Source organism: Bombus fervidus, chromosome 16 (assembly GCF_041682495.2).
Source record: "Bombus fervidus isolate BK054 chromosome 16, iyBomFerv1, whole genome shotgun sequence".
Lineage (NCBI taxonomy): Eukaryota > Metazoa > Arthropoda > Insecta > Hymenoptera > Apidae > Bombus > Bombus fervidus.
The window spans coordinates 2,785,304-2,806,617 of record NC_091532.1 but is presented as its reverse complement, the minus strand read 5'-3'; the positions used below and the strand labels follow the sequence as shown (position 1 = coordinate 2,806,617).

The window sequence follows — 21,314 nt, the reverse complement described above, 5'->3', positions numbered from 1 at the left end:
CTCCTCTATCCTGAAATGTCATCTGTTCTAATTTCAATCTTCACCTACTTCTATGCCACACTCTGGAATGAATTATCTCGTTCGATCCTTTCTACCATCTTGCATAATCGATAATATATCTAATAAAACGCTGCCATAGTGTTCCATTTCCGATGGTTAAAGATTCTCCATCCGGTAGCGTGCCAAGAGATACCTACAGCGATATCGCAGGCTGTTCAGGAATTCCGTTCCACGCGAGTCGATTTTTACGCATTTAACAATATGAATAATGCAGAAACGAGGTAATTCGTGCACCGTACAGCTCTCGCGACGTCGTCGTCGTCGTAGTAGAACGAAGTCGAACAATTTTGCGAGGTAATTAACGATTCCTCGCGGCAATTTCGCGAGATCTTCGGCACGTTGTAACGACCAACCGAGATACGGCCGGCTCCTTTCGTTAGATCAGTTGCTAAAAACTCTGTGAATTATGGCTGCAAGTTTATACGGTAATACGGGAGCGCGCAGACGCGGTTGCTACACCCATAATTGCACTAATTATTATTGTTTCGGCTGAGGGTTGGGGACGACCGGACGGAAAAGTCTCTCTCTTAACTTCCGCGACGTCTCCCGAACGGTTTACGACCGAGGACACGGTAAAGTTCTCGTGTAAGACCGGTTCAACGCCATGCGACGATTTCTTCGTCTAGAAAGTATGATGGGGGAGGAGGTGGTCACGCGTTCCTGGCGATCGATGTGCTTGAACGTTTCTTCTGTTTTGCTTTGAATATCGTCGAAATCATTTATTTCTTACCAATAATCTTTCTTACTTACTTTATCAATGAATTAACAAGTCGTAGGTCATTGATTTTCCTTCTATGGTTTTACAATATTATAAAAATTAATTTCGTTATATCTAGATGAGCTATTGTTATAAAAATATATATATGATTATACGATTACGATTACTTTTCTCTGTCTCAATATCAGAAGAGAAATGTTCGAAAATAAAAATATTTGAGCGCAGCTTATGCGGACAAAATATTCCCACAAACAGTTGGACTGTTTAACCTCGTTTCGCACCATCTATTTTTCATGTACGATATGTATATTACAAGTATAGAATCAACGCGTCGTGGTGTGTAGTTGTGCACGCGAAAATGTACGGATATGTCGAAATGCTTACAGGTGTGCACACACGGAACATTCTATGATACCAACCCCCGCGAGGGTTTGTCGAGCGCTAAAGGTGGAACACGCCAGTTCGTGCTCAGACGTGACTCGAGACGCAACCCCATTTTTTATCTACCTCACAGATTGTTTCTTATCACGTTTTAGTAAACTCCTGAACTGCGTACAGCTGAAAGTCAGGTACGTAACTTTCTCTGGTATATTTTCGAAATCTTGTTAGCTACTTTTCTGTCGACTGTGTTTAAGCAATTTTGTTTGCGGTAACTTTCTTTCTCTGGAATTTTCTGAATAATACTTGTGTACATTGGTAGCGTGGAAAGGGGAAGAATTTGTTAATATTTGCAAACGTGTTTGTTGCTTCGTGATAGTTGCAGATAACAACTATCTATCGTTGTATTTTGCTCCAAAATTAAAACGAAAGACAATTTGTTTTAATTCTATAGACAAACCACGCGAACGAGAGATTGCTCTTTTTCTCTATAACTAAAATTCTAAATTGATTCTCGTTTTCATTCGTGTTATCCAAAACTCGTAGCTTTTTACCGATATGCGTATATATACAGAATCCCACGGAACTGTAACCGAGCAGAGAAGAAAAGTCGAAGCAAAATACCATCGATGATCCGTCGGCAACAATTTGATCCGACATAGACTCGGTAAGAGCTATAATCGTGGCTGACCGCGTAAAATTTCGACCGTTCGCCCCCGGCGGTGGGGCGATCGCGCCGATTTATCATTTCAACGTGTCTGGATCCTAGTAAATTGCGACGTCTCACAATCCGATTCTATTCGATTTCACCGCGAAATTTCGCCGCGGACCGAGAAACAAGAACGAAGAAGGAAGCGTCTTGGTTTCTCAAATAAATTAAACGTCGACGAAACCGCTCCTTTTCTCTCTTTTGTATCATATGTGCATGCGTGTATGTATATGTGTACACGTGCGTGCGTGCGTGCGTGCGTTCTCTCGCGCACGATGGTCAGAACAAAGAGCGGGCCGACCCGAAGCGACGTAGAAATATCGGGACAAATCGCGTTGCGTAAGCTGGCTGGCGTCCACATCGTCCGCCTCCTTTTTATTTCCCGGAAATTTCATCGGCAAATTTATTCGTCGCGCTGAGCCACGGTCGAAAGGACAGAAGACGACGGCCGGGAACGTTCGCCGCCATTTTGACGGAATTTCAGCGCGGTTACCGTCGCCTTGGATGAGGTACCGAGGTGTTGCAGAAATTATAATGATAATTGACATTATGGGATCGTAATTGATACTTGTGTTTTCGAGAGTGTTAATAGCTCGAATGAATTTTTTTCAGAATACGTAGTTTTCTATTTATTTTTCAATTTTCTGTATTTAGATAATCGAATTAAAATTACCAATTTCAATTTTCAAGACTAAGTAACAATTTATTATATTAGCACGTTTTTTTTACTGATATTTTTAATTCAATCTTCTAAATTCAAACAAATCTAGATAGTTTAAACAAGTTCAGTAACGATATTAACAACGAAAGTTGTCGCGTGAGGGCAAGCGCAACCAATCTTTATTTCTTCATATATATTTCCTTGTTATCATCAAGAAGTTCTTTAGAAACGAAACAATCAAATAGCAACCTGAAGTGTATTCTACAAAAATTATCAGTTTTTATTAAACAGTGGTCGACGACGACAAAGAATTCAGAGCTTTTGCGCACACGTACAGATGGTTTTACTTTACGATACACAACGAAATATCGTTCATATTGTTGGTCCCTTACATTTTACCGAAATTTAATAGCATGCGAGCGCTGGCGCCGCCAGCTATGATTTCAAAGCGACCATAAAATGTTGGAGACAACACTGTTTTAGAGGAAAAACGGAAGTTTATTTGGGTATCTCTGCGTCGTTCTTTCTTGACTCGTTCATTTTCTCTTTCGAATTTCGTTTAATTCACGTGTGTTTCTGCAAGCTGACTCATACATAACGTATCACAAATTATTTTCTCCGAAACTATTAAAGATATAACTTTGTTTTCTTATATGAGCGTCTAGAGATCAGAGTGCTACGTAAGGAAGCAAATCAGAGAATGTTGCATTTGTTTGCGTTTACATAGATATGCTGAAAATATTCCGGTATAAGTCGCCGAAATAGAAACGGGACTGAATTTTGAACATCTAGAAGCGTATTAAATATCACGCTCAGTCCAGCTTACTCAAAATTTTATGGTAAACTTATATGTGTTGAAGTTGCGCGAATTGTTTTCTATCTCTCATGGTTGAAAAATATTCTCGACCAACTAAAAAATATAATTTCTATTAAATCTTATTCGATATCAAATATTCATTTATCGCGTGTTTTTTTTCGAGATCCTCTGTATATTAAAAACATCAAAATCACAATGACATTAAATTATAACGCATCGCATAACCTGTCACGAGCATTGGCCTGCGATCAGAACAATAAAGAGGTCTTTCTAAAAACCGATGCATTTAAATAAACCAGAGCAGCTGTCCTTCCATCATCATATATCGTGCATTTGCCAAATTGCTCGCTGTATGACAAAAAGCATCGACCCACGACATCGATCATTTTTTTTTATCTCGTAGAAACACCAGCGGCCAAAAGCTACAGGACCATCAAACAGACAACTCCTGCATCCGTTGCACCGTTCTGATATTCTCCGTCTCTTTTATCACCTGTCGCGAAATCCGTTCCACGAAATTAGCAGCTGTCGCAAAGCCGATTTACCATGTCGTTTATAACATGCAAACAAGTTTATCCCAATTTCGTTATAGACGCATGCATGTCTTCGTACATTTGTGTCAACTTACAATAGCAAGCGTATAAATAGAGAAATTATATCAAATCCAACTTAGAAATTTAGTTTGTAATTATAGCTGGGAACAAAAATTTGGAAACGATATAGACCGATATTATTTGCAATACTATTTGATTTTTATGTTAAAATTGTCAAACGAAAGGAAATATTTTGATATAAAGTTAAAGTAGAGACAATTCTGTAACAGTTAATATTTTTGAAATGTTCAGAATAATGCCGAGATACCATATCATGTTCTCAACAATTTTTAATAGTAAAGGATTGAACTTTAATTATTTTTTTTTTTTTTATCAATTTATCGATTTATCGTGTTTCTCTGCTACGATCTTCGTATTATGTTACAATACAAATTCAAAGAGATACGAGGCACAAAGCAGTGTCAGAAAACGCGGATCAGACGCCATGAGAGCGAGGCCAGGTTATCCTTGATATTTAACGATTGATTGGCAGGATTGGCAATTTGGCCAATTACCCTCGAGTTCCTCGAGTTTCGCGGAATAACGAATCAAAATTACATAGTCGGACCCCGAAAGTATCCTGGATCGGGAATAAAATCTCGATTCGAGGCCGAAGGGCGTCGATCGGAATAGACGGTGTTCACCGTTTAATCCAGAGAAACGTGAATCCACCAGATTTATCACAAAATAAATTGATGAGTTACGTTCGATAATTGGAAACCGCTAATTTCCTGTGAATTCGAGGGATTTTGGTTGAGAGAAACTTTGTAGGTTTAGTAGTTACACGTAGATAATCAGTGAAACTACGGTGATTGATAAAGAAATTGACGGTATAATCGAAGAACGAAATAATAATTCTGGGATATGTATATAAGCGTTTTAAGTGGCTCTTTTGCTTTAGATTCTGTGAAAGTAATTTTTATGAAAATCGTTCGATTGTTTTTGTAATCATTGAAAATTTGTTCGAACCGTGCCTCTTAAATTTTCTTTTTACTTTCTCTTTTGCACGTAAATTTTAGTTTCAATCTGATATCGAATTCGATACTTTCGCGTGTTTTGCGGAACGGTTTTACACAACATTTCGCGCTTGACTGTAATAAAGTAGCTCTTCGATCTCATAAACGTTGTCCCACGTTGTCTCGATTACGCTTAATGCCTTGGAATTTGCCATTTAATAGCGTTAAAAAAGAAGAGAAAAGATATTTAATGCCTTGAAATTAATTTTTTTCGCGGTTTGTCTTCTCTGTCAGCGTGCTTGAAAATATATACAGGGCTGTTGGTAAGATTAAACTGTTTATAAGATAAGATAACTTTATATAGTAATTCATAAACTTTACCGAAGTGCCCACTATACGAGTCTTCAGGGTATACAAAAATATGCAATTTAATTTTTTTCATCGCATTTATGCTTTCTATAGGCAGGTTAATCACGATGATCTTTATTTATTTGCCAATAAAAAACATCCGGTATAGTATTTCGTAAGTTCTACTCAACTACTTGTACACGTGCTTCAGCGTACGAATTAAAATTATCCATAAAAAGTTGTCTTCGCACGGATTTGAATTTACATTTCATCCAAACCTACACACTCGAACGGAACACACTGGCTGGCCAATATATTTGTTTCCCCAAATTTTCCTCCACGTTCACCGCGACCATTACCACAGTTACACGGCCATTCGACTCGGCCCGATAAAATCGAAGAGCCCACGACAACGGCGTCTACGAAAGTTTCAAGGAAGCCCATTTCGACTTAGCAATTTCGCCGGGACTATTTCCACTTTTCCAATTCTTTCACCCCCTCGTCTGACGCGGTGTTTCCCCGCGTGGTCGTGACTTTTCCACGCAGCTCTCCGAGAGAGTCGTAAAGTCCCGGGCGCGCTCGAACCCGGCGCGGCTATCGATTTCACGTGTTTCCTTTCGGAAATTGCCTTGTTTTTTTTTTCTCTCTCTCCCCCGCAGCAGCGTGTGTGTTTCGGGCCACGGGGGAAAGATCGATACGATATCGCGATACCTTCGACCACCGCGCTGGGTGGTCTCTCCGAGGAGTGACCACGCTCTCTCTGCAAATCCGCCTTAATTCGCGCCCCCTCCACCGGACACAATACAACGTCTTGTTTAATTATACGTGTATCGTAAATAATAAATTGATCGTAGGCTAAAATGATTCAAGAATTTGAGAATTTGAGATTCTCTTGTAAGAATTTTATTTCACGAATTTTATCTTCGATTAATGTGAAACGTGAATACGAAAACATATAGGCACATATTATCCCATTCGTTATAGTAAGTTCATGCGTAACAAGCAATAAAACAACGCAATAATTCTTGCGCATAACTCTTTCTATGTATATATCCTCTCTGCTAAAATTAGCCAATTATTCTCGTAATAGCCAATTTCGAATTTACTTTAACAACAATTGTTATCTCTGACTGGAGGAACGACAAAAATTCTCTATTTACATAAACGCGGAATTCAGCCGTTAAAAGGCCAACACGCAACGTTAAAAACACCACGTATTCGTCCTTATTCGTAACAAATCTCCTAAAACAATAGGAAGAAAAGAATTGACGATAGCAATGTAGATCCTTCAATCGTTGCGCCATTTCACAGCAGCTTCCGAGATCACGCGGATGGGAATGAAAAAAAGAGGAAAAGATTCACGAACCCCGAAAGAACGAGGAAGGAAACGAGGAGAGCAACGACGAGAGAGAGAATAACGCTTTAAATCGCTCGGCGGGGTCGAGAGGACGCGGAACGGAGCTCGGCCGAGCTCGCTTCGTAATCCAGACAGATGGGACTCGTTAATGGGACGCGCGAGTAATTTGCAAGAAATCTAATAACACCGTGGATGTCTCTCTCGCTTGCTCTCTCTCTCTCTCTCTTTCCCTCTCTCTCTCTCTTTCTCTCTGCTTCTCTCCCGTCCTCCCCTTTCACGGCCCATAATTCGTGGCCTGACTTTTCCCCCTTGCTGGCCGTCGTTGGCCTCTCTCTAATGACAATACACAGGGAGGGCATCCCGCTCGTGAAAATTAAAATTCGCCCCGAAGCGCTAGTGAATCGCGCGGCCGCGCGCTCGCTCTCGTCCACACACGCTGGACACATTGCGCGTTAAACTCGTCGGCGACGCGAAAAAAGAAAGAGGAGAACACAGTGAATTGTGTGCATGAACCAGCCACGACGATGTGTGCTCGGTCTTTTAAGTCGCAAGCTTTTTAAGCAATTTTCGAGAGAGAAATTCTTCGCGATGAGAATTAGAAATTTTGTAGGCTTGCAAGAAGGTGGAAAATTGGCAAGCGTGTAATCTTGATGAGTAGACTATGAATTTTTATGCAAGTTAATAGTTCTAGGAATGGAATTCAAAATTAGAATCAAAGATCTAGAATCTGAATAAATTCGTTTGATCCTCTGAACATCGCAACGAGATGTTTTCTCTGGAAATTTCACATATTTCCGTATTATGTACACTCTGTGTATTTTTGCACGTTTAAATTTCCAGATATAAATGGAACGAAGATCGTCATAATTTTCAACAATTCGCCGCGACTCGAATCCATCGCTATCTACTCGCGATCTCGGTGTGTGGGTGCACACGCGATGCAACTTCGTGGCAGTATAGTATAGAGAGAAAAGGCTGAAGAAGGGTCGGGGGTGGAAGGAGCAGGACTCGTTAAGCAGTTTGCGGTTCGTCCCGGCCTTTTTTTCAAGGCGCGTCTTTAATGTAAACATATTCCGCGAAGAGATTGGCATCTTCCTCTGTTTCGCTAACTTTCTCTGTTTCCTGTCCTGTTCCTCCGCTTGTGCCTCTGCTTTCCGCCGGTAGAGCTATTCTATTTGTGCCTTGGCATTCTCGTTCCCCACCAGAGTTTCCGCTCTCCGTTCGCCGAGCCTAAGCGCGTTTTGTTTCGCGCGTCTTCGTTCTTTTGCGAATCAGGCTTGCCTTCGTTGGTCCACCCACGAAGATCGATCTGGGAATCGGCCGGACGGTGATCTTTTGATGATGGAGCTGGATGAAAGTCCGATTCCCCTTTATAAATTGATTCTTGCTTTCTCAGTGTGGTACATCGGTTCGATGAAATTGCTCGTGGCGCTCGTTGGACAACGTTTCCGTCCGCTGTATTCGATTTATTTATCGATCCCCCAGAGAGCATCGTATGAGTAACGCTGCAAGAATACATGATGGAAGAGCTTATTCTGTGGTAATCGATGAATAGGATGGAGTATATTTTCTTCCAAATTAAGAACAGCTTGCTTGTCTCGTGTAATGGTTGTACGGTTGGTTTTTTCGGGTTTTTGCGAATTGAAAAAGGTTTCTGGTCCTTTGCGGTAATCTTATGTAGTGGAATCTTCGCTATCAGAATACCAATAAATAAATTCGAGGATGGTGCTTTGTGAGAAAAAATGAAGAACACGTGCGAAAACTAAAAGAAATTGTTAAATTTTTATTGCAATATCGTCGTTTCGTCCAACGTCAATAGCAAACTTGAAAATTTTCAAAATAATTCTATTCCTTGCGTATCTCTTTTACCACGTTTTAGCCCAAATTCTTTGGTCTCGTTTAACGTCGCTTCAGCTAACGTTCGTGAAATGAAACGAAATCGCTTGTTTCGCGTGGGACAGGAATCACGACTCTCGTCGTTCGCTGTTCGTTTCAGCGGAATAGAATCCTCGTTTTAACGTGAACCAAGTAGCTTCGAACGCTTTCAACCGCTCTCGACAGTGGTTTGCGTCGACGTGAACCGATCATCTTGCATTATCATCGTGAGGCGCGTCCTTGGTCCAAGGAAACGATCAGATCCCGCGTAATACGATCCAAGCGGAATCCGTAAGTCGCGCTGTCCTCACGCTCGGTTAGCGTGACGAATCGATAATGAGCCACGTTTCAATTTTAATCGACGTCACAGGGATTTGTCTCTCCTGCGAGTAGAGTCCTCGACGTGGTCCCATGCCATCGGCTGTTTCGCGTTTCTGCTCGAAAAAAGAAATCGGCCGTAGAAGTCGAGTAACTCGATCTGCACGAACACCTACGAAATCGAATTATACCGGCTGACACGCCATGAATTTTAATCGGCTCTTAATCTCCATCGGCTCCGTCCCGGACCGTTACGTTTCTCGATCGCCGCGTGTTCCTTTCGCTTTTCGCAATACATTGTTTTACCACGAAACGAACGGTCGAGAGTATCCAGATATACAGGCGCACAGATCGCCTCGGGATGTTTGGAGATCGTTTGTTCGGGATCGTGGAAAATGTCAATTACGTTATGTAATTATTAGAATTATCTTGAGAAAAGAATAAGAAAAGGGAAGAAATAAGAACAATTTACAGAAAAATGTACAAAATTACGTAGTTACGTCCCTAAAAAGATATAAATTTACCAGCAAATCGCATTCAATTAACATTACAACCAAACTTCTCTAACCGAATACATTTACATTCGCAGCAGTAACATTCGTTTTTTAAATTCTCCTGTGTACGTAACTGTTCTCTATCCTAGAAAAGAGAAAAGAAAAGGACATACTTTACGCGCAATAAATCTTCCAATTGATCCAGGATCATTCAAATTCCCTTGTTCAAATACAATTCTAGCGGGAGATCGGCAAACGACCAAATAAACGTAGTACACGCGATAATCTCGCGTTCAGCTTGGCGAATGCGACTGTAATTAAAAGCTGAACGCCGTTCTGATATCGTCGGCTACCGAACAACGAAATTCCCTCTGGGACCCATTAACATAGCTCGCGGCGCTCCCGTTAATCACCAATTTTATCGCCATTAACGTTCCTTCGCCGATTAACTCGAGGCCGGAACGCACGCGCGAAACATCGTTACGAATTAATGGCCGTTTCGTTGGAACGGTACCGGTGGTCCGGTGTGAAACACGAGCGAGAACAGAACGAAAGAGAAGGAATTCCTTCAAAAAATCGGGACCGGTCAGTCAGTCAGTCGGACAGATCCCCGGCGGCAAGTAGCTCTGACACTAGAGCTTATAGTCGAGAGAGAGAGAGCGTTAATCTATCCCACGCGCGTTGGCCAGCAGCCAAGAACAGGAGGAACAACATTCGAAATAGCCTGCTAAACAACGCTTTTAATGCGTTGCCACGGTCTCGAAAGCCGGTCCTCGCGCGACCGCCACCTCTGTCTACCGAAATCGGACCACCTGCTGATCGGGAATTACCAGAAACCGACGTATCGTTTGATACGCCCGCCGCGATGATTCCCGATCGATCTGTATACCGTCGCGTTGATGAATCGCGGGAAACAGGATATTCGGAGTGTCAAAGGAATGCCGGATGAGTTATATTGGAAGACGCCACCGTGACTGGTGCGTCCAAGTTGTGGTATTGCGAGAGTGTTAACCTTTAACTCTTAACCTTTAACTTTGCTGGCGAACATCGTCTCTTTGCTCCGCGTCATTTTTGAAGTACGATAATATAGTTTTGGATTTGACAATTGGTACGACTATCGGAATACTAGGAAACATTTTTTTACATCTATTTAAATATACTGAAATCTTCTTAATCGAATGAAAGCTTCTCGCTGTGTAGAATATATAGCTAATTTGCAAATTAATTATCTCGAAGATGTAATAAATTACTCAGCCGCTTGTTTAAAGAACACAGACAGATATTGCAGCGCGTGGAAGTTAGAGAGCAGAAAATAGGTGTTAAGTCTATTCGTGGACAATCGTCTTATCGTCTTAATAACCTGTAATGATTGTGTTTAAACTCGACGACAGTACAGTTCCTCCCTCGTTCAATAAACTAGCGTTAATAATTCTTCTCGGTTGATATCATGGATCTCGTTAATGATCGTTACAATCTCGGCACAAAAGCAACGATCTTTGTAGAAACAAGCTCGCACGATCTCCATGGACCGGTTAGCCTCACGTTTCGCAACCTAGTAGGACAATTTAATCGAACCGCATGCAATTACCCGTAGGTTCTCTTCGTCGATCGACCCGGCACCGCTTGAATTTCCAAACGATGTTGCCATGCTGCTAAAACACGCTACTCGATGATCCACAACGTACGATCTACCCGGATCTTACGAAGAAAAACCGAACGAACGATCTGGCTATCTGATCATCGTCGACCATTAACGTTTCGTTGCAACAACGCCGGCTGTCGGAAACTCTTCAACTTTCTCCAACGAAAAGTCTCGTCCGCGATTGCATTGGCCGTCTCAAGATCACGGTTCAAGGTCATTTCGTTCGAGTTCAACCTCACTGTTTCTCTGTGAAGATAAAAAGAAACAGAGGGAGGAAAAAGAAGTATAAAAAAGAGAAGAACGAAGAGCGTGGTAAAAGAAAGAGGAGAACGACGTGCGGATGATCGATGGTGAGAATCGGTTGGACCAGTCACTGTGGCTTCGTACAGGAGAAGACATCAGCTTGCGGAGGAGGTGCCAGGACTCTACATTCGGCGCCTCACGCTTGAGGACCCCAGGAGCGCGAGGGAACCCTCGAGTTCAAGGTCACAGTCTCCGGCACGCCATATCTGTCATCCTACCACCGGTTACGTGCCCTCCTCCAGGAGATCCTCGAGGTATTCTCTCTTGCAGCAACCGAGACCGCACGTGCACTGTCACTGATCTGCGGTGAACTTCGGAATTCCCTCGGTGCATCGGCGATCGATGCAAGTCACTCGAGACGCGATAGTTGCTCTATCGATGTTTCGCGTAGTGTATATTTTCACTTGTATTTTCTGTAGATCGAAATATTTCCTCTGAAAACTGATTTGTACTCGTAAAACCGGTAGTTGACAGAGCGATCATTTTGAAAGAAGGGAATTTCTATATAAGAAAGGAGGTAACTTGTTCCTCCAATATGTTTTAATCGATTATCCATATCATTTAATTATATCAATTTATTAGATTAGACAGTTCTAGTAAAGTAGCGCGTTTTCGTTACGTACATTTTGTTACAAAGATTCTGTACCACGTATGTTAATCAACAATATCTTCTAGTTGCAAAATTTACTCACTTAGACTAAACTGATTCGTCGTTCTAAAGGGAAGAAACATGATATTACAATTTCCTCTGCCTATAATCGCGAAACAACAATTTTGAGAGACGGATGAATCCCCAGAGACAGGATTTCCTAGGCGATTAACCGAAACTTCGACCTAGTCAACGTCGTTCGCTATCCGAGGATCCGCTTGGCCCGTTAATGTGACGTAGGAACCCGTAATTAAACGCACTAAAATTTAACTGTCGGGACAGAAGGAACGATCGGTGCCGCGCGACTTAATAAAGCCTCGAAGGCGATCGTGCCCTCGCAGCCGGCATTATAACGTTATTAAAGCAGCTATCGCATCGAAAGCACGAACGTCTATCCGAACGTCATTATCGTCGACGTTCTTCTCTCTTTTATCTTCGTCTATCCAGAGTCTCTAGAGTGCCGTCTCATTGTTCCAAATGTTTGCGCTCCGGGAATTTGTCTTTTTCTTCAGTTCGAAACGGGACGTTCCGGTGAACACGAGCGCGGTATTATATTTCGAGGCTGACCCCGGGACAGCTCGAGATCCGGGCAAGGTTACCGAGTTTATTGCGAGTTTAGGACGTGCTCTCGTTTCTCGTGAATCCACCACCAGCGTTGGATCAGCCGTCTCTCAGAAAGAATTCCTTCTTCTTCGTCGCCTCCCGTTGCTTTCGTTATCGTGGCCCATTTATCGACCGCTTTCGGACGCGTTCCTATCCCACGTTTTCTGTCCTGTACCGAGTCTCCTTTGCTGCGAGGCGATTGTTTTCAATTCACTCGAGACGATAAAATCTTCCAGATAAATCTAATAAAGCGAGAAATTTTTAATTTGAAAGTTTTCATCGTTGAAAGATTTTTCTTAGCCATTTAGAGTCACGATCTACCAGTGAACTCGTTTTAGTTTTCTTTGTTTCGTTATCATTTAACGCTACAACTACGAGATAAAGAAAATATATTTAAAAAAATTCACAGCCTAATAATAATTATATGTTGATCTTAATAAAGGTCAATATTAATTTTGTCAAAGGCATCTGTGTGTTTTTAGTAATTTGCAGGAGCAACAGATCCGAATCTTTCATAGTTCGACCTTAAGTTCTCTATTTTGCGTGACTTGGTACAAAATGGACGAATTGGACATGTAAATGTACATTGTGTATATTATTATTATTATTATTATAACAGAAACGATATTTAGTATTTCTCGATAGTCGAACGCTTATACGATCTCGAAGATAAAGTATATCATTTCGTTAGGCTGCTTCTTTTCAAACGACAAGAAGTCATCGTGAAGGAAGATCGTTACGAAGTGAATTTGAAAAGCATTGGTAACTTCATCATGATGAAGCTCTTCTCGTTGTCGAAGTGCTACTGCTTCATCTTTTCACACAATTTCGTTTCTCTTTTTACTCTGTTACTTCGCTTCCCTTGCAACTTCCTCGTAGTGCTTCCTACTTGAAATCACCACTGACATTTGAAAAGGTCTTGGAAACCAATTATTATTTACTCGCAAACACGAGAAATTGAAAAAAAAGATTAGAAAATGGTAGATTGATCGATTCCTTCTATCTTTCCTGGTATTCAATAAAAAATAATTTTAACGTATCTTACGCTATGTAGTAACTGCAACAAAACTTCCAATCTTTAGACGTTCCAAATACATTAATTCACAAAATAAATACATTAATTAATAATTAAAGACGTTGTAAATAAATGAATTAATCTACCCTAAAATACTATTCCTTCCATATCTTTTAAAAATCAGAAATGTAAAGAATGAAAATCGAATCACAGCAAACAGAGCTATCGAGACTTGCGCTCGTTGATTCGAATAAGACGAGCAGCGTGGTATCAATGACGATGGTATCAATTCCACGCTTAAAACGAAACTCAATTTTCCAAGCAGAAAATCGAATCTAATTCGGTCAGCCCCTGATCCACGCTGTAATCGTGATCGTGATGGTGAATGAAACAGTTATAGGTCGTGGCTGGAGAGGATCCGGAAGGAGAGGCCACCTTTCCTGACGATCGTCTCTCTGGAACTTCCAGAGTCTTCGATTCCTTTGATCGAATCACAGGCAAGTGCACGGACCAAGGTCGTCGAAACCAAAGACGATATTCTGGACGAACTCCTGGATAAGGTCACGCCGAACGACGCAGGGACGAAGTCGGAGCTCGAGAGAAGGAAGAGATCGTCGAGGAAGTCTCGACGCAGAAGAGGCAAAGAGTTCCTGGAATGCACGAAAGGAGCTCCAACCCTCGAAGAATGCACGAAGAACATCGTCCAAGGTCAATTCAAAGTCTGCAGTTCTGGCGAACGTTTACTCAGTGGCATTCCTGGTATTCGCGAGCGCGTAAGGGAATCTGTTTTATGCACAGACCGTTCGAAGTTCGTTCGATTCGCGAGAAACGAAGATTAGCGAGCATCGACAACTTGTTCGCCTCTTTACGGGCTTTGGAAAACTTGGAACATGCTTCGAGATTGTGGTTGATTGGTGTTCGAGACGGTCAAAAGTATCGATTAACGATTTGCGAGGAACTTTGAACGAGTTAAAACCGTATGATTAAATATACAGACGATATAAAATTTGCAAAATGGTTTTGGTCATTTTTTAGATAAATATTGTGTAAATTTGTGTAGTCAGAAATTGGTTGATCAACTTTCGATTAACAGCGAGAAATAATTTACACGTCTAACGTTATATTTTGTATGGTAGAATATTTCCTATGGTCATATATTTAAAATGCTATACGGTAGAATAATTCATCTGCTAATTTACTTAATTATTGAAAAGTAATAAAATTGTCAATAATTCTCTGATATAACACCAATATCGCCTAGAAAAATTAATATTCAAACTTATTCAATTATAAAGAATTATCAGTCGGTAACTAATCTCCACTTCCTACATTGACGTTAAACAGGTTGCGGTTTCTAGGTGCACGGGCGCTACGCCTAACATACTGCACTCCATTAATTTCTTACCATCTTCCACGCCAAAGTATAAATTTCCCCATTGTGACCATAAATCATTCTCTACGCTAACCGAACCAGAAGAAGAACGAAAAGAAAAATTAATATTAATTAAATACCATAAAATTGGATCATCGCTCATTCGGTTTTCCTTTCCAGGTCCGAGCCGTGCACGATTATCGAATCTCGATCTCCAAGACGTCACCAAGTGCATCTGTGCCGAGATATCCGGAAACGTTCGCGTCGATATCGACTCGGAGGTAGAGGCTGATCACGAATCGCGATCCTCCAGCCCGGAAATGACTCACACCATACGGATCGCGATGAGGCAGCACGATCGTACGGGCTGCAGGATCGACGACGGCGTAGAAACGGAAGGAAACGGAAGATCGAAGCCGGAAACGGGCCGGAGAAACGTCCAGACGAGGAAGGAGACAACCAAGGAGGACGAAGCTTGCAACGGTGTGAACGACGCCTTAGATTTCACGTTGAATTGCAGCAGCGTGCGACTGACGTGCCGTGACACGAGCCTCAGGACGGGGACACCCGGTGAAAAGCAACAGAGACCGGAAACGCGGAATTAATCTGCGCTGGTTTTGTCCGCGAATCGTTCAAATTTCATGCCCAGACAATGGAAGGTCGTTAATTGTTGCCCTGATTCAGAGAAAAATATTTCTGTTTCAAGCAATGAAACAATGTTGAAAAACTGTCGCTCCGGTGGAAAGTTAATTGAGAAACATCTGATGTAACAGTAGTTTTCATCTTGTATTTAGACGAATAGTATCCAATCGGTGTGAACATTATTTTCATATTAGGGAATTTTTACTTTTGTATTTTTAATTATTTGTTCTTCTTAGTCCAAGACAAAAAATGTTTCTGCTACCAGAGGATCTTGTAACGAAGCCGTATGAAGAAAGCTATTATGGGGATGGAAAGTTTTATTTTAGAAAGTACTACATTGAGAAAAGTCTTCAAGGTTCTTTAAGTTTCAACGGTATTTTCCTTTTAGACGATGGTTGTAATCTTTGGAGAATGGGAAATTTTAAATTTTGGATTTTAAACAGGTTTCTAAGTTTTCATACTATTGCTTGATGAAGTTGAATAATGCGCTGTTTATTGGGAATCCATATATCACATAGAATATGCTTAATTCGTAATAATCTCGAGGTCGGAAGTTCATGAATGCTATTTATCACGTAATTTAAATGTTGCAAATAAATCTTTGATCGGTACAAATATTTAAAAGCAAGAAAATCCGGACATTTGACGTTTCTTAGAATTGAAGATATATTAAGACGATGCAATTGTTCGTGTAGTATCGCGAAAGACGTATATAAATTCTTGGATGTTACAGAAATCAGAGAAAACGAGGATAGAAGTATAATTTTCTATGGTAGACAACCGATCAGAGATTTTCCCCGATATTACTGTTTAATAATATTTCCTTGATATTTAATGATACTATAATAAAAAATAATATAAAATTTACTTATTCGACCTTTGCTGCTAAAAAAATGTCTAAAGAAGAACACGCGCTATTTGTTTCATTATGTACCAATCTGTGGCACCCAGAGCAAACAGAGAATCGTAGCCGCGTGAATTCCAGCAGCGGCATAGTTTTTACCAAAGCGTGATCGTGATGGTTCGGTCTCGAGGCGGTGCTATCGAAACGTCGAATTACAGTGGCAGCGCGGCGGCCGAGCTGAAAGGAATTTGGCTGCGAAGGATCGATCCCTCATCGCGGGAACATCCGAATTAAAGGAATTCCAGTGCTACGATCGCGTCGATGCCGTTAGACCTTCTATTCCTCTCGGTGAAAAAAGGCTTTTGGAGATCGCTGCGAAGGAAAGCTCGCCCGGCCCGAAACCATGAATCTTTCGCGCGGCAATAAATCGCGAATCGTTGCCTCGATTTCCACGAAACTCGCACCGACGCGACGTGCACGCATACTCGTATACCCGCGTCCAGTTAGCCTATTAATTAGCTGGACTAATAAATCGCGACTGGCCCGAGGAACAAGACAGAGAGAACGCGTTAGTTGTCGTCCTTTTACGTGGAAGGAAGAAGATACTGAAAGGGATGTCGAGAAGAAGACGAAGAGGAAGAGAAGAAGAAGAAGAAGACGAAGAAGAAGAAGCAACGTACGAATTTCGTCTCGCGGTGGACCAGCACAAGAGATGAGAATCGTGAGTCTAGGCTGGCCCCTTGGAAGGCCAAGCCAGCCCAAACCGGGTGAGAGAAGTTGGCCGGCTTCTCTTCTCTTCGTCTCTCCTTTTCTCTTCTCTCCCGTGTCCTCTCTAGTATCCCCTTTCCCTCGCTTTGAGCGCCTGGTCGCTGTTCCTCCTCGCATTTTTATTTTGTCTGTGCTGTGTGCGCTGCTCCTTCGTAGGGCGAAAATGGTTCATGGCCGTTTCTAACCGCCGATTTCGCCGCGAATCCTGCCAGGAGGATCGACCTCTGTTCTCCTTGCTTCTCCTTCTCCTGCTATCTCTTCTTCTTTCGCTAGTAATTTGTTTTTCCCAGCTTTTCTTCCCGTAATTGTGCTCTTTATCAAGTTAATCGCGTCTCTTTAATTTTTTTTTCTATTTCATCTAATAGAATTCTTTAATGATGTTATAAGAATTAGAAATAATCAAAGGATAAGATATAGATTGTCAATGCGTTTGATCGAATGGTCCAAGCTTTTCTATTCTAATTTCTATCGAGCTTGTAGCTATTAAAGTTTACTTTTCGAGAATGAAGACGTCATGCGAAGGGATTCATTGTATAGTTCGAAGAATAGGTTTGACGATGGACTGAGAGCGAGTAGAACAATGTTCGAAGACGAGCGATCAAGTTAAGTAGGTATTTGAGTAAGTACTTTCGTCGGTCCATAACCACGAGCGAGTAAAGAAGTAATGACAGCGGTTCGATGAAGTAACCGGACACGAGGACGAACGAAAAGGAGGGACTTTAAAGGGAAAATAATGACGCGGGGGAACATTCGCTTATGACGTAGTAATTACGCGAATACAATGATTAAGCGAATTCTGGTTCTCGACGACTTTTTTATTTCCGTAATTTGACTACAGAGAGGACGTACAACGAGCATAAAAGTGTTCATTATTCTTCCCTGCTATTCGATGAAGCATGAAACTATCTTCTTCTATAAAGACCGTATTTGGGGATTATGGAATTTTTCATATTTTCAAATCCAATGATTGTTCTCATAATTCAAGAAGAAAATTTCTTTTTGGTTTCCTTTGCTCAGCAATTTAACTACATAATTAGCGAAATTCTATAGCGCCACAAGCTGGAAATTGCCAGAGCTAATTTTTCGTGCGTTGACGCAACCGTAAGCGTAAATTGCAATCGTCGAATTCAACATGGAGCTATAAAGTGATAAAATCTCTAGAAGAAGATCGAAATAAATATTCCCTTTCTTGCCAGGATTCGTCCTTTTCTCCCTCGATTTACGTTTCTTCGTCGTCCTATCTGCCCGCCGTGTCCATTCCTTTTGCCTCATCCTTGAAATCGATTAGCGTGTTTACTCGATCGAGACGCGGCTGAGTAACGTGCGAACAGCGCGGTGGCCAAATACAATCGAGGACTTGCAAGACAAAGAGGACTTTGTTGCTCGCTGATGAGATCGCGACGCCTCCCCCTTTCTTCGCTTTTTTTTTTCTCTTCTCTTCGCTCATCGAGAATACGATTAGAAGAGTAGAAGAGATAGAAGGAATACACGAGCAACATCGAGATAGAAAATTGGTACGTCGATTGCCATGTGAATGGAGAAAAAAGAAAAATCGAAGATGTTCTGCTCGTCGTGTGTTCAACGATCGTTTCGAGCAACCATATGGATTTCCTCGATTCCTTCGATTTCTTCGATTCCTTGGAAATTATCGAACCCATCCGTTTTGATCCGACCAATGTTTTGGAGTACGAGCAACGTTGTAGATAACCCGGAGCATGTTGCTGATCGTAAAAATTGATGATACTTGCTTGTTCAACGATTAGAGAGAAAATGTGAACAGGATTACGTAGCAGAGATTTGATAATAATGATAAATGATAATGAAACTTTGTTGTACAAACATCTTCTGGCATTAAATCTATTTTATGAATCGAAGTCGTAATCTATTAGATTGATTAGACAAGAATATTTTAATTCATACAGGAAATTACGAGAGCGAGTTAAGTATCAATGACAGACAACGAAAGCGGTTATATAGCATGACTTGCCAAAGAATCGAAGAATAACAAAGGGCACTGTTAACCAAGATAACGGTCCAATTAAAAAATTCGAGCGATATCTCGCGATTGAAACGCTGACACTTTTATCAGTATGGTTTCCTTCCATCATTTTGCTTTCTTGGATCCGATGTAGCTCTCTCCGTATCACGGGTCACGAATATTTCCAAGAAACCTAAGAACATCGTAACGATAGAAAGAATGCTTCATTTATCATGTTAAACTGTTGCATCGAAGCAATTTAGTACGTGCTGAATAGTCTTCTCAAAGATCTTTCAATCGCACTGTAAATCCACTCTCAGAATTTTAAATGCCTCGTGTACCTTTCGATTACTCTTAAACTTTACAATTCCATATTTTTTACCTTCGTATCTTTATATTTTCCATTCGATAGAATAATCTTCTAAAGTTCTAAGCCACGCAGATCTACAATTTAAATTCCAATCGCGAACGAATCCAAAATGGTCAAGATTTATTCGAAGAATTAAGACGAACTACGTAATCTTGGAACGTTCACTTTCCACGAATAATCCAAGTCACGTTTCACCGAACGCATCCCTAAATAAAAAGAGAGGTCCGGATTTTATCTGTCTCGTTATTAGAAACTAACGACGTTTCCTCGATCGGTTTTAATTCGACCGCAACGATCGTGATTCTGTCGATCGAATAAAGTAGCTCCGTAGATTCCGGCCATGGCTTCGGCTCTCTCGAAACTTCTCTCTCTCTAGATCCGCGCCTCGTATCGAACTCTTTTCCTTTACGGGCCATTAGAATCGCCCGAAGCTCCAATAAAACCCGGCGAGATTGCGTTCACGGTTCCGCAGACGATCGAGAAAACGGCGAGTTCCGCGGGCCGACGTTCATTACCTCGATACAAAATTAAAGATCCGTTTGCAGCGTGTCGCGTTAACCGGTTCCAGGGTGCATTTCGCCTGACTGAAACGCTCCACGCGACGACACCGTCCGAAATTAAGATATCGAGCATATTCCGTCCTTTAAGTGGCATCTCTCGCTCGAACCAGCATTCGATTAGCCTCGACAGACCGATTAATTCCGCCGATTCGTTGAAACGTCCGTTTTTAACTGTGCCTCGTTCGATGTGAACAACCTTTTGCTCGGCAACATGTCCGATACTGTGTTCGTAACCATCGCGACTCGTTTACATCGGATTGTAATTGCGAGATTTATTGCCCCGTGGAATGTGACTCGTTTAAGATGTGTAATACAGATTGTGGCATTAATAATAATCGGTATAATGCGAGTAGCTGTTTCGAATGACACGTGTGAGCTTATAGTCTTCATAGGTTGCAACTATTAGTGTACTTACAGTCGTTGGTATAATACGAGCCATTGGGTAGTAGAACCGATCAATTCCACTTTTTTTTTTTTAAACCACCCCATTAACTTCGATGGAGTTGGTCAGTTTAGTGTCTGTGATTTATACACCTATTAGCAAGTTAGTGTGTTGAATGTTATTTATTAAACGTTCAGGACCGGGTATCGTCTTAAACGATTATTCATCGCGCAATTCTTCAAACACAGATTCACTAACCCAGTCTTTCCTCTCGTTCATCATCCAGCAAAGGAGACAGAGATCGGCGAGGAGAGTAACTATCGCGTTTAGCGTAATCGCGTACAAAATGAACGTTCGCGCGCGTTCGCGTTTGGCAACGTTTAATTATCGGTCCGATACAATGGCCGGCCCGGTAACAGACGGGCCACCGCGGCAGTCGACCAAAAAGTCTATCATTAAAAACGAGCCCCGTTCTGGGTGAGAATAAAAGTACGAAGTATTTCGAACGAAGAAAAAGAAAAAGAAAAAAAAAAAGAGAAGAAAACACCGCTAGGAAAAACAAGGAACAAGAAGAGCTAGTAGAAGAAGCAGAAGAAGTGGACGTGGACGAAGAAGAAAAGAAAAGATGGACCATGCCGCGATACCTTAAAATGATCATCGCTTTAAAGGATCGGAGAACTGGTGGAGGGAGTAGAATAGAGGAGATAAAAGAAGTAGTAGGTATATCCTTGATGAGCGATCGTTATCACGATGAAAATGCAGTCTCGGATCGATCCACTGCAGTCGATTCCTCCCTGGCTTCTTTTATTAGACTGCCAATTTCATAGCGTCTTCTCGCTTCCTCTCTCATCTTCTACGTTACTATCGTCTCTATCGCGCTTTCACGTTTCCTTCCTTTGTCG

The 21,314-nt window shown here is 41.5% G+C and overlaps 1 protein-coding gene across 1 annotated transcript; it reads left to right on the top strand.

Moving 5' to 3' along the window:
* Positions 1-268: 268 nt before the first annotated feature.
* On the top strand, positions 269-15,722 carry LOC139995703 (uncharacterized). Its single transcript, XM_072019404.1, has 4 exons — positions 269-281; positions 11,282-11,483; positions 13,891-14,204; positions 15,049-15,722. Exons 1-4 carry the CDS (start codon positions 269-271, stop codon positions 15,471-15,473), a joined length of 954 nt encoding a protein of 317 aa, XP_071875505.1. The 3' UTR covers positions 15,474-15,722.
* The last annotated feature ends 5,592 nt before the right edge of the window (positions 15,723-21,314 follow it).

Excerpts from the sequence above, each read along its gene's own strand:
- LOC139995703 (XM_072019404.1), top strand. Across the intron at positions 11,484-13,890 it reads TCCTCCAGGAGATCCTCGAG|TTATAGGTCGTGGCTGGAGA; the intron begins GTATTCTCTCTT and ends TGAATGAAACAG. Across the intron at positions 14,205-15,048 it reads CACGAAGAACATCGTCCAAG|GTCCGAGCCGTGCACGATTA; the intron begins GTCAATTCAAAG and ends TTTCCTTTCCAG.